The sequence below is a fragment of the Chlamydotis macqueenii genome, chromosome 4 (assembly GCF_036417535.1).
Source record: "Chlamydotis macqueenii isolate bChlMac1 chromosome 4, bChlMac1.mat, whole genome shotgun sequence".
NCBI lineage: Eukaryota > Metazoa > Chordata > Aves > Otidiformes > Otididae > Chlamydotis > Chlamydotis macqueenii.
In genome coordinates, this window is record NC_141559.1 from 50,154,879 (window position 1) to 50,169,114 (window position 14,236).

The 14,236-nt window shown below is 36.5% G+C and overlaps 1 protein-coding gene across 4 annotated transcripts in view; it reads right to left on the reverse strand.

The window, feature by feature from the left end:
• Window positions 1-621: 621 nt before the first annotated feature.
• Window positions 622-14,236, reverse strand: part of FAT1 (FAT atypical cadherin 1) — a 104,293-nt gene continuing 90,678 nt past the window's right edge. Inside the window, exons 18-28 of one of the 4 annotated variants that reach the window (XR_015258481.1) lie at window positions 12,756-13,557; window positions 11,778-11,909; window positions 11,506-11,669; window positions 10,437-10,899; window positions 9,773-9,926; window positions 9,418-9,528; window positions 8,560-9,191; window positions 8,170-8,307; window positions 7,644-7,697; window positions 6,108-6,167; window positions 3,309-3,323 (exon numbers count right to left, since the gene is read on the reverse strand). Coding sequence is in view for 3 of the 4 variants with exons in the window: in XM_086747114.1 (XP_086603240.1) it covers window positions 1,721-2,346; window positions 3,288-3,323; window positions 8,170-8,307; window positions 8,560-9,191; window positions 9,418-9,528; window positions 9,773-9,926; window positions 10,437-10,899; window positions 11,506-11,669; window positions 11,778-11,909; window positions 12,756-13,557 (3,258 nt within the window). In the remaining variant the exon portion in view is untranslated. Of the gene's footprint in view, window positions 2,347-3,287; window positions 3,324-6,107; window positions 6,168-7,524; window positions 7,698-8,169; window positions 8,308-8,559; window positions 9,192-9,417; window positions 9,529-9,772; window positions 9,927-10,436; window positions 10,900-11,505; window positions 11,670-11,777; window positions 11,910-12,755; window positions 13,558-14,236 lie in introns of those variants that run through there. The other 3 variants (XM_086747114.1, XM_086747115.1, XM_086747116.1) reach the window with 3 other exon arrangements.

The window sequence follows — 14,236 nt, forward strand, 5'->3', positions numbered from 1 at the left end:
GCTTTTGTGCCTGAGAAAAATCTGATATTGTACTCTTCTGGGCTACAGAATTTTATGAGACAGTAGTTAAAAAAAAAAAAAAAAAAGGAAAATGGAGCTGGAGCTCAAATGATTCCAGGCTATTATTAAAAATTGACTAATATGCTAGAAAAATCTGTTTTGAACTTTAAAAGTGTCCCTTATGCAAAAGGTAGAAGACAGTTATCTTACTCCTTTAGCTTATTATTCCTTACACTAGAGAACTTACTTTGTTATTTTTCTAGTCAGAAAAGCAGATGGATAATATATAGGCAAACTGCATCCTGTCTTAACTTCAAAGTAAACTTGTAGTGTAAGCTTAATGTAAGAAACTACAATTGGAATATAATTGCATTTAAAAAACCCCAATGTAGTAGGAACTCAGAAATTGGCACAGAAATTTTAGCATGCAAGTGCACAATCAAGGGACAACTGTTCATGAAAATAACTATTCAGGTGACTTGAGAAAGGAAGAAACTGCTTTAAAGAGCTTGGAGGTTTTTTTTCTGTATATATTTTTGGGGCTTCAGAAAAAAATACTCAGTAATTTACATAGCTGATATTATATGTTTAAAGAAAAATGCAAACTACCGAGAAGGCTACTGAAGTTTGATACCCATCAATCTTTATTCGTACTGGCCCGATTACTTTTTAAAACAGCGTTAAGTAGACACACACTGCCATCTAGTGAGCATCTCTAACATAGCTGCAGTTTGATTTCTGAGGAGAGGAAAATGTGTTGCTTGGAGCAAGTAACTTAACTTAATACAGTACGAAACATTTACAGACTTAAAAATGCTGCACTTAATGCTTTGTCAATTGTATATTATGTAATAGAGATACACAGAGCAAAGCTAAAGTATTTTATTAATAATTTATTGTCAGTAAGAAAGACTGGCTAATGGTAATTTTCAGTAAAAACCTTTACAAGACCATTGGATCACAAATATACAGACACTATAAAAACTGTGTCATGGTGGTTTTGGTTCTAAACTGGTATGTAAGAGGGTCCCCAACACACTTTCCAAGAAGGGAAAAAATGTTTACAGTTCTAAAATACAGCAACCCATTTAAGACATTTCCATGTAGCTGACCCAGAAAAATATCAGACCTTACCTATGTACAATTGGAATTCTGTGATTATGTTGAACTTTTTATAATGAAATGTCAAACCTTATTTTTCAGGGGAATACATACAGTGATGCCCTGATTATAATAAGTCAGGGTGCTAGTTTTTAATGGCACACTAACACCACTAGTTTCGGTGGAAAACAAATTCACAAAATATCTACAAAATCTAGTTAAAACTATTAAAATCAAAACTGTACATAAAATTTACAAAAAGTAGGAGAAAATTAATTGCATTAAAACTATATAAATATATGCATCATGCTAACATGGAGAAGTGGTATGTGATTTTTTTTTTTTTTTTTTAAACACAGACAATGTAAGCTCAATAAGGATGTTCAGAAATAGCACAGCCAATGGAAATCTTGGAACTGTCCAATTACAGTAGGTCAGGAAATGGAAATAGGCTGATTTAGTGAAATGAACTGCATGATCCAATGCTGCCATGCCAGTTTAGCTCACTGAAACAAAAGCGTTCACTGTGGCTGGGAAAAAGAAAAAATAGAAAAGCTCTTGAAATTTGTTCTAGAATTGACAAAGTTTGTTAGAGGTCCAGGCACTTTTGTTGAGTGTGTCAGACTTCTGTATGTTGCTGGGAATCAAGTGGAGGAATTTTCACATCTTCAAAATGGCCATCATCTCCACTCTCATAGTCACTCATCATGACTTCAGACTCCATTTCACAGCATGCTGACACATCAGAGCATGAAGCTGTGGAAGCATACACAGACATGGACATGTTGTCTACAGTGGGTGCTTCAAAGTCTCTATTGTACCCTAATTTGTAAGGAGCATAAGGTTCTCTGTAACTGCTGCTGACACCACCGGTTGTGGTCTGAGGTTCTGACATGTCTGCAGGGTAATGATGGGGAAGGTATTGATTCAGGTTAAACCTCTGTCTGCTTCTTGAAGAAGAACCCAAGCTACCTACGGCTGGCATGTCTCTGGGTGGCTGTATTGACTCAAACTGGTCGCTGTATTCGGGTGGTAATGGTGGAAGCTCATCAGGTGCAGGGAAGTCATCAGGTGGAGGTGGAAAATCACTTTCTATGTCATAACCGCCAGGGTAATAGTCTGTATCGATGGCATTTGGATCCGTGTAGAGGGGAGCTGACTCCTCAACCACTTCATAATTTGGATACTCTTTGATACCTGGCAACTGAACGCTTGGCATCCAATCTGATGTATCCCAGTGATAACCTGGAAAGTTAATTTTTTTTTAAAAAAAGTAGCATTAGTATCTTGTCTTCAAGTCAATATGAATTGAGGAATCAACACGTGTATTAAGACAATGCAATCACTGTGATTAGGACACTAGTTAATTAGAGAGCAGTTTGCCCCAGTTCCACAAAAGACATTCAACACAACTTACATTATGCCATGCATTAGACAGCGCATCATTCACACTTGAACTTTTACATTTTCTCAGTCATCTCGCCTAACATGGGAAGAGCTCTAGGTCACCTATGGAATGTGCTGTCACAATATATAATGGTATAGAATTCTTTACTGGATAGCAAAGAGCCAACAGCCTCCCTGGTGCAGCTGAATTCTTAATCAATTGTTGCTGAGTAATTAGTTAGGGTGATTACAGCTGCCTGTTTTTCTTGTGAATGTATTTAGCATATATAAACTATGCTTTTTTTTTTTTACATAAAAGAAGTAACTTCTAATTGGTAAAGCATCCAGACCATTTAAAGTGACTTTACCCTTTAACTGGATTGTACAGTTAATTTCACAAAATGCTGTTAGCTCTGCAGTAACTGCCACACCTCTATTAAATATCTTTGACTATTAGTAAAAACATTCCACATTCAAATACAAGAACAAAACAGGAAAACCAAGCTTAATCATGCGTAAATGACCGAACTTGATCCTCTCTTGCAAACTCCCTTTGAACAAGTTTGTATAGATCTGCTAGAAAATAGATGTAAGCCGTATGTAATTTAAAAAAAAATAAAGTTTTCCTCATCAAAACACCAAAAAGTAAAATAATACAGAAGTGTAATAAGGTGCAAATCTAGTAAAGAGTAATCACTGCAGACAAATGCACAGCAAGCAACTGATAGTAAGTCTGTGTTAAAACCAAGTATAAGCAGAAATATTTTGGTGAACATCAATGAACTGCATGCAGAAGTCACCTCTTGAATTGCTGAGGTCAGGAACAGCAAAAGACTCTTTAGGTGGCAGAATGAGAAGAAAAAGGAGAAAACAACATCTGTAGTTAGGAATCAAATAGTGGAACTGACGTGAAGACAAACAATAACTGTCACTATGATGTTCATGCTGCTTTTGTCCATTATTAGTAGGCAAAATACACCAGTTTACTTAGAAGTACTAAAATTGGCTTTTTTTTTTTTTTCCTGGGCTCCTTCTTTATTAGACTTGAGCTGTAGAATATCTGCTGAGTTAATGTAGCCCACCTGGGACGCAGCTGTGTAGTGCAAAAATCTACAGTCTGTGGAAATCTATCAGTAGATTTTGGACTTCTGCTAAAAAGGGTAAGAAGACTTGGGCTGATTTTTTTCTTTCCTTTTATCTCCTTCATTTTTGATACAGGGGTGCATCTATTAAGACTTAGACTTTAAAGTGTCTCATGCAAAGACAGGAACTCTCCCTTTAGTATCTAGCTTCCATGCACTGTGAGACCTCCCTCCTTTTGTACAGCAATCTCAACAACTCATGCTCAGCAGAGAACTATCCTGTGTTATCTGACAGATTTTAAACCTTTATCTCTTCAGGAATCTATATTCCATATTCAAGTCTGTAAGGATGGGCAATGCCTATCTTAATACCAGAATATTCTCCTAAGAATTGATACTTTTATCTGTTCTTGAAAGATGGGAGGGACAGGTTTCCTTTCTTTTTTTTAAATCTTGGCTAGCCCAGACAAGAAAAATACTGTCTACACTAAAGGAGGTACCAGTCTGTTGTTATCTGTGATCTGAGACTCCTAAAACATTTCTGGCCTCACCTCCAGAAGAAGGTTCCGACCACTAGTCTACTTAGAAGTAGAAGATGACAGTCTTCATTTTCCTAGGGAAATTGGTGCAAAACTAAAGCCAATAGGCCTTATGATTTAGAGCACTTTTACTGAGGAATGGGGACATCTCTGTTCTCTGCTTCTAAGGCAAAGATTCTTTTACGTAAAATACAGAAACACAAACTAGAACCTGATGTGCCCATCTCTCTAGGTAACTATTCGCTAGACTGCAGCCGTATTTCCTCTTGCACTCAGCTCTGTTGATTTGCAGGGAGCTACAACCGTCCCTGAGGAGCAGTGCAGAGAATGCAGGCCTACAACTGTCCTAGGATGGAACTAGCTACATTCATGCTTCCAGAATGAATGATTGTTGGACAGAACCACTTGGGAGACTAAAGGAAAAGACCATCTGTCCCAGAACCTGACCTTGCTGAAGGCTTGAGCAAGGATCTCTGCTGCTTGAACTGGCACTCTGCTGAGGGTGCTCAGAAGCAGAACTCAGGTTTACCTAAGATGCTTTGAAAGAAGGAATGTTTATTAAGAGCAGAAACTTCCAACTGTTAAGAAGTAGCTGAGCAGGACATCTTTAATCTCTCTGTGAATATTCTGTAATGCATAAAAATATTTGTATTTATCTTACAGTGATACTAAACCATCAAGCAATACTTTCAACTTTGACTGGAGAGCTACATCCATAATTTTTAGTTTCTATCAATTAAAATCTCAGAGAAAATCTGAATGATTACTTAATATTTCTCCTGATAGCTTTTGCCTCTTCTAGTCTTATAATTCTCCCTTTCATAACTACTGTGCATTTCATTTTTTTAGCACTGAGGACTATGGTCTATAAGCACACGTTAATGAAATACTCTCCTGTAATTAGAAGTCTTTGCGTTTGTCTACTTTTTTTGTGTGTGTGTGTCTACATACATTAGACAGGATGTACATCACATAACAAACCAAAGAGAATCTTCAATTATAATAATTATAATTAATTTTATGTTCTTAAAATGGCTTAGTTTTAAGTAGGACTTAACAAAAAAGCAGGGTTTCCTAGTCTGTATTAAGAAATAGGAAACAGACTGTGGATGTTATTTCAGCCATAACCTCTGCAGACTCATGGCCATGGAGTGAATTACTTTCGTATTACTGGGACTTTAAAGATTTAAAAGTGAATTAAAACCATACTTAGCATTTGTATAGAGTCATTGGCATCTTTATTGCAACTATTATTTCTTAAAGAGTTTGTGTTTTCCAGAGTGGTCAGTTCTTAAATGTTATCAGAAAAGAAATAAAATTCCATTGAAAGAGTCTACTTCATCTCTTTCTAAGTTCTAAATACATACTAGACACATACACACAAATATAAGTGTGCGTACATATATACACCCAAATACACATTTTTAGATACTGATGCAAGGCTGAGTAGTAACTAACTACTTAAACTGATAGGTATGTGTATGCCTATATACCTTAACTGCATGCTACAAATCAGCTTTTTCTGCTAGAGAGACAGATTGATCTGGAGACCAGGGAATTGAGTACTGATATCAGACTACTCCCATTCTGCTCAGCCGGACAAGGTGCAACAGATGTGGGTGGGAGAAAAAATGGAAGCAGGGTCTGCTGCTTTTTCCTCTACTTTAGTGTATGTAACTGCTTTTGATGCTATGTCAATCCTGCTAGGAACTTCAGTGTGCATAATTTCAGAAGAGAGTAAGCACTAAGATATTTTCATGCCGATCCTTTTTTTTTCCCCAAGAAATCACACTCTGAAACCTGTCCACAGGATAGCTACAGCTTACATGTGAAAATATGAACAGATATACAATATAAATATATATAAATTTGCAAAAACTTATCATAAAGCCCAAGTAAATAATATTTTATAACTCACATCTGCTAGAACTACATTATTAGAAGAAAAACGTGCATTATTCTGCCAAAGCAGTAAATAAATATTAAAACATGTATATACCTTCTTTTTCCACCGAGTCAACAACAGCATTGACAAGGTGTATTACAGTCACTACGGAAGCTTGTAAAAGGTATAAAAGGAGCAAATTAAAACAAACCTATAGTTAGTATCACTTTAAACATCATACAAGTATACAAAAAAAATCCCACTACAGTTCATCACTATTTTATAAAACAAGATTATTGGTGTACATATACATTTAGTCTCTATCTGGAAAGCAGTTGCATATAATACGTAAAATACTTGTCTAAACCCGAATTTTATTATTGATAAACATGGAAAAGTACTTGTATTCTGCATGAGCACAAAGCTGCTTTATTTGTGTTAGAATTTCTGAAATGTTGCTTAAAACATACTCTGTGCATAATACTTCATTTAGACAGCAATAAACTAGGCTTTTTTAAAGGTTTGTGTTGGGTGAATTAAGGAGTATTGTATTAGACTTCCCCTTTTAGACTGCAAAGTACCCCCACCCCACTCAGTGGACGACCAGCGCAACAAGTGTTCACTGATATCAACTGAAATGCTAGAAAATGAAAAATATCTACTGAAAACTTCTATTGCTGACCTACTTAAGTGGTGTGCAAACAGTGGTATCACAGTAAGAATACCAAATTCAGGTTGTAACATTCTCATTTAAAAACAACCGAAATGAAGGTATTTTTAATGTCTTCCCTTTCCTGAGATACATTAGGAAGGGAGAAGGATTTACTCTTACAGGGTAGAATGAGGTAACCACATAAAATTTGTTGGCATGGCTCAGGGATTATATTTCAAACTAATAAATTCAGAATCTACCAAAAAGGCACAAAGGACAGTATCTATGATGCTACAGCTATTTCTTTTAAAATTATGTATTAATGAGTAATCAATACATGACAAGAAATAAGAGTTAAGAATGTATGAAATATACGGGATGGAGAGGAGGGAAGAACAACATGGACCACACAACACTTAACACCACAGGGAAAAAGTTGAAAGTTGATATCAGGTCTACAAATAAAATGATGAGTACTGTAAGCATACCATTTTACTTTCACCAATCATTAACACGTTTCTTTTCATGCTGTTAAGAGTAAATCACTCTACTTCATTGAGAAGCAGAATATTCTTTATTCTGAGCTAAAGGAATTTCAAATTCTTTTTACCATTCAGACACAAAAGCAGAAATTGGAATAGAGTCAAAACACTTAGTGAATCAGGTTATGAGACAACTGTGGCTTTGTCCAGTCTGTCTGAAGTGTTTCTGAATACTTAGATGCATTCATATCAACTGTAAAAGCATCTATGATCACAATGGAAGAGACTTCCAATTAATAATAACAGCAAAACCCACAAATACGTATGCTGATTTTATTTTGATGGATTGGTGTTGTGATCAAAACATTTTTATTTTTATATTGTCTTTTTTCAATGTATGAAATTTTTTTTATGAATTCATTTTAATCATGGTGAAAGCCAAATATACTGTTCTACTATAACAAAATTCCTTTTTTTTTGTGCAGCTTCCTTCATTACTAAAGCAATCAAACTTACAAGCAGTCCCTTAAACTCTGCTCTCACTCAGAACTGATCTGATCCATATGGGAGCTGAGGTCGCAGCAAGAAAAAGAGAAGGAAACAAATGAAACTGTAACACCAGAAAGCTTTACTGAAAGCTGAACGTCAGAGCGAAAGTTATTTTTGTGCAGAGCCCATTTCTTAAATTCACTGCATTCTTCTTCTAAGAAGAATTTCTCAAATTTGAACATGCTTTTAACACTTTTTAAACACAAGGCTCTGAACACCTTGGGCTGCATTTTTACTGTTAATATTCTAACAGCAGAATGAAGATATATAACTTTATGGTAAAGCAATTAACATGAGGTGTAAGATAGGCAAAATACTTTTAAAAAATTAACAGATCCAGGTACTTATATAAGTAAATACAGATATATATTAAATAAGCTATTATTTAATATATATTCAATATATGTAAGTCCTATTGATACTAAGAGAGATAGATGCAAAGACAGAACAAATGAATGGGAGCGGCAGTACAGAATGATTGTATTTTACGTACCATTGTCATCACATGATTCAGACTGGAAGGAGCTGAGAGACTGGACCTCAGACATGCTTTCTCTAGCACTATAAGGATGGGAGTTCTTTTCATCCAGAGGCTTTTTTGAAAGGCAGGGGTCAAGATCTACTACTTTAGCTGAAAGAAAGAGTTTCAAGTGAGATAACTGAGACTAATAGATTCTAGATCAGAATCAATAAAATTTAAGGCTGAGATTTACACATTTTTACAAAGCTTAATACAGCAGGAAGCCCAATCAGACTCAAAACCCAGTAAAGTTATAATACGTTTTCTAGCCTAACTGGCACAGATAGAGACTTTGCACACATATTAAAATTGTACCAGAATGCACCTTTAACAGAAAAGTAATAAAATAAGAAAATTTCTTACTGTCATAGTCAAAATCCCAGCTGGGTTTCTGTATTGAATCGCTGTCTGAAGGAGAGTTGGAGGGAGGTGGAGGTGGCAAATTTGGTGCTACACTGCAAACAGCTACAGCTTTCCGGTGACCATGTACAGAATCTGGGTTAAAAGTACTAAACTCTGGGTGCTCAGGGATAGCAGACCCCTCAAAAGAATTCCTGTCAAGATTGTTCCTGGAGTCACTTGGAATGCTTGGAGTGTATGAAATGGGACGAACAGGGACCTGTGGTGGGATGTCAGAATAGATGTTCTTATTCAATTTTGCATCAAAATAAGGTCTTTGCAAGAAAGCTGTTGTAGCTCCCAGTTGCTTGTCTTCAGGTTCTGGCTGGTGCTTCTTCTTTCTACTAATCACTTTGCGGCAAACAACAAAAACCACAACTAACAAGAATATTCCTGCGATGAAAACAATAATTCCAATCACTTCGGCTAAGCTAATGTTCCAAGATGTTGAGACATATTTGTTAAGAACAATGTCTGTGCAGTGTTTTCCTCCAAATCCACGGCTACAATTGCAGTGATATGAACCGTAAGTATTCTCACAAAGGGCACCATTAAGACACGGGTTTTCTACGCATTCATCGACATCAGTCAGGCACCTACCAGAAACAGAGCAGAGAAATGATGGTTAGTTAACATCAGTAGTTTTCTGCTGTCATTTCCTTGTTCTCAGCAATTCTAGATATGTTTATTTACAGTACTGTAGACTACCAGACAATTTGCTATTTTATCAACATTTCAGATTTCAACCAGTTCGAACTCTTAACTGTCAAGTAATACTGAGTAATACTGTTAAAAATTTTATATATGTGGAACACTACCTACCTTTCTCCACGGAAGCCTGCTTCACACTCACAAACAGGTCCATCCAAACTGTCAATACACTTGCCACTGTTTTTACAAGGATTGTCTTTGCAATATGGACCCAGCTGGCATCTGCAAAGGCCAAAAAAAAAAAAAAAAAAAGGAGGGGAAAGAAAACATTAACTTACTGCAAGTGAGTATACAGTGTGGGATTCAGGGCTGTAACATAGGGGCTGGCATTAACTTAAACTAACTCTAGTGGGTTTCAAAGTCTGAGCTTTAAGTAGGAAACATAAAAAAAGAAAAGAGAAAATGTGTTACATTTATAGCCTATTCTCTAAGGGGTTCAAAGGTACAATAGACCATACAAACATACCTTTGGCCTGTGTATTGTCCCCGGCATTGGCAGATAAAATCATCGCTGACCGGGATGCAAGTACCACCATACAGGCAGGGGTTGGAAGCACATGGGTTGACACTTAAATCGCAGTGAGTTCCCATAAATAGAGGTGCACACTTGCAGTAGTAACCTGAAATCAAATACAGTCTTTTTGAAAGACACACATGCCTTTACTGGATTTAAGATAAAATCCTCCCTGCCCACCTGCCTATTCAAAGAGAGAGAGGATGAGAAGAAACAGAAATATTTTTATTGAAAGGGGAAGGAAAGCCAAACGGTAAGGTTTCTCTTAGATATGACTGACGGGTAACTTCCATTTCTCTCACAAAACTCAAGCTTGTCACAATGATTTCGGAATTTTTAACAGAAGATGCTGAAGTAGGCAGTTAAGAGGATGGACCTCAGGTGTTGACACGGGAGATTAAATCCCCACTTTGTCTGATGGACTTTGTCTACTTCATACCCCAAGGGACTGAATGTAGAACAGAGACAGAGACAGCCTTCCTACCTGCTCAACAACCAGCCTTCTACAACTTTCTGGGAAAGCAAGAATTATTCTCAAAGTTGTTTTGTCCTTCAAGGCAGGGAAGTGGAAAAGCAGTTTTGAAAACTAATAGCAGAAGAATACAGCACAGCTTACCTCCATTTGACAGTGCATTGCAGATGCCTCCATTCTGACATGGGCTGCTTGAACAACCTTCTGTGGTAGTCAGTAAGCATCCAGGAGTCACATCCACAGATTCTTCCATGTGTGCATAATTTCGTGGCTTACTGTTTAGGGGCAGTTCTTGTCCATTAAGTACAACAGAATCCATACAGCCTCTGAAACCATTGCTAACCTGAGGACTTCTACCGTGTCTTGTACCTTGCTGCCGAATATGACCACCAAAAAACACATGATTATCTAGGTTTAGTGTCCTAAGTGTACCAGGAGCGGTACCAGATGCAGTATGCACCCTGTCCAGAACAAGTCGTGCGTAATTTCCGTCAACTTCAAGAGATACTGAATGCCACTGGCCATCGTTAATCTGAATGCTCTGAACGGAGACAATCCCAGGTCCACTGCCACAATCAAATTTATATTGCAGCCTTCCATGATGAATCTATGGAGGAAAGCCACAACATCAACAAATGGTCTGCACACTTTTAAAGAGTATAAAATATTGGTGCCTATAAAAGTTTATGTTTGCTGGAGAGACAAGATGATGGTGGTGTTCATAAAAGGCAGTTCACTAACATTGTATTCCAAACAGACACAGTGATTGTGATTCATTCTATACGGTTCTTTTAATTAAAATGTATACATTGTACATTTTTTTCTCCAGTAAAGAAGTCACAGATGATCATCAAAATATTACAATACTTCAAGACCTTTCATCTTGCACTTTAAGTGACTTTTTCTGTTCGTACTTAATCAGTATTATAAGCAAATAAATTTAAAGTTGTAATTTAAAATAGATGATTCAAGTTGTTTTGTTTTGTTTTATGTTTAAAACGTTAAAGAAAACTAATTCCTTTTACATCTAAAAAAAATTTCTGTACAAGTTTGTCACCTAGATGTGTAACACACTCTACCTTGAAGGCAGTTCTCAATTACAACAATTCTACAGTGATGTTATGATTCAGTCTTTTAATTTGGTACAAAAAAACAGTAAGAAGATGGTAAGAAAAAAAGAGAAGGAGATACACACTAGGAAATTTTAATATACCTCTAAGATACTGTAGTCTGTTCCTCGAGCATACATAACAACTGCGTGAGCAGAGTAAGTTCTAAGTCTCATTGTCAGCTTCATTTCCTCTTTGTTCTCATTTTCCATGAGACGGTATTTCACATAGCTGCTCCCAGTAAATGTCACAGCAGAGCCAGCTGATGCTTAGGAATACAGAAAAGCATAAAATGTGTTAACATAGGACTGGAGTCAATTTTATATTTGAAAAGTAATATGGTTTTATGCAGATATTTTTAGAGTTAATTTCTTACCGGGACACTGTCCACCTTTGCTGTCTTGGCAAACACAGGTGTATTTTCCTTCCTTTGGATCTCCTAAACATTCGGTACCTTCAGGGCATGCATTTCCTTCACACACACTATTCACCAGGGGGCATTTCCCTTCTGTAAAACAAAATACATTATTTCTCTTCTGATGGTGGTAATGGTATTTTGTGAAAAGGGACACTTACGTATACAGGAGCAGAAAGCAGCTCAAATGATATCCCTAACTATCAGACAAGGAACTGAAGTAACAAATTAACAGTTATGGGACGTGACTGGCACAAACACAGACTAGACAAATGGCATATATAGTGGGTGATGTTCATATTTAACTTGATCACTCAATTCAATTGGTAAAATTTGGAAACTAGTGTTGTGGTTTAAGGTTTACCATTACTATCATACACCATAAAAACCAACATGTAAATATTAAACATGGACAGAGTGGGCTGGGGAGAGCAGGAGAAGAATGTGTCTGTACTTGAGACAGAAAAGAAATGGGCTTTAAATATTTACTTAAGGTGTGCAAATTCACCCAGCAACATTAAATCATGATTTTAAAAAGCAATGTTGTTTTCCTCAGAGCTAAAGACAGATTAATTTTCTGTTATAAATCTGTATACTTACATGTATCTTAATAAATATTAATTTCCCAGTTTACCCTGTCATTCCCAGTCAAGTTTGGAAGCTGTGTGGGCTACTCCTCTAAGCAGAAACCAGGAAGTATTCACGTACTTTGCAGGAACTCACCTTCATGCATACAAGAATTAAAATGGCTCGCAATTTAGAACAGGCAACAAAAAAAAGGAACTTCTTTCATAAAATGCAAAATGAAGGTATAATTATTAAAAACCAGTAATTTATATGTGTGTGTATATATGTAATATAAATTTTCCCCTGTGGATTATGGCTGTTCAAAACTAGAACAATCTTTCCAAGGATACTTTTCTTTACTGCTTTTCTTACCTTTACAAAGACAAACTGCTGTTCTGTGATGACGAGGAGTGACAAAACTCAACCTGGCTGTGCTGTGGGTTGACATGACGTTCTCATCCACTGTAACTTTTTCTTCACAAAATTTCAACGGACAATCTAGGCCTGCGCAAAGCTTATGGAAAACATCAATTATCCGGACACCTAAAATCTCTTCTAGGTCAGGCACAGAAGAGTTTATTTTGTGGAGTAAAATTCTCATTGGGTGCTGTGAGCTACCAGCCTTTTCAATATTCAGGAGGACATCAAGGTTTGAAGGAGGCTCAGAAGGCTGCAGACTAACAATCTGGATGTCATTTCTCCTCACGCCCAAGATGTTTCTTAAAGCTCTCTGGAAATTGCGCCAGTAATCACCAATGAATTCTTCAGGGGCGAGGTTTGCAAAGCGTATTGCAATGCTGTGATTTAGTAAATCTTGCGTGATTTGTCTGATGTGTACAGTAATATCAGCTGAAGTTGTAAATTTTCCATCTGTAACAGTGACATTTAGGAGGTATTGTCCTACATCTAATCTTCTATGTGCTATTAGTTTGCCACCAGTACTGGAAACTGAGAACATGGATTCCATTTTGGGGTCCAGACTGTATGTCAAAGTATCGTAAACATCTTGATCAGTTGCATGAATTTTTCCAATGACACCACCTGAATATTCTTCCCCAACGGCTGTGATAAAGATTTCTAGAGGCAGAATTGCTGGAGAATAAATGCTTTCCTCAATAACTCTAATATCAATGTAAGTCAAAGATGACAATGATGGTTTTCCATTATCTGCCACCTAAAGGAAGATGAGGATAGAGTCAGATTTTTGCTTTATCTCAAACTCTACTGTAGATATTTGTACTGTATGTAGTAGAGTTGTATTTTTCTACAAAATAAAAAAAAGTTCCTACAGGAAAATGCTTTATGAAAATTTTGTAACATACGTTTTGACATAGAAATTAATATTGAAAATTTAAAAAGCTTATGTAAGCAGGCACACACAAGCATGTTTTCACTTCTTCCAAGATAAAAAGGCTACAGTGCTCTTAATACCTGGAAATGCCAGGAAGTCACTAACACTTCTAGCAAATACAGAGGAAATGCACAGTAGCCCATTTCAGACAGCAGATGGTGCTTGAAACTTTTTTATTTCAAGCATGGAAACACAATACAAACTTGAAATGAGTCATGCACTAGAAATGTACAACATGCTTCATCACAGTTATTAGGAGGTGGTCTTGAAGACAATGTAAATGCAGTATACCAAATAGTACTTCAAAAGGAAAACAATACAGGTAGAAAGTTAAAATTAGTTATATTATCTTTCATGATTTATCATCATGGAGAGGAAAAAAAACCCCACACCTGTAGTGCTATTTGCTTCAGACAATTAAAGTGATTATCTTTAAACTGAATCAGTCTAATTCTATTTTAAAGCCTTTTAAAACATCACGTCCCCTGTACTCCACCCCTTT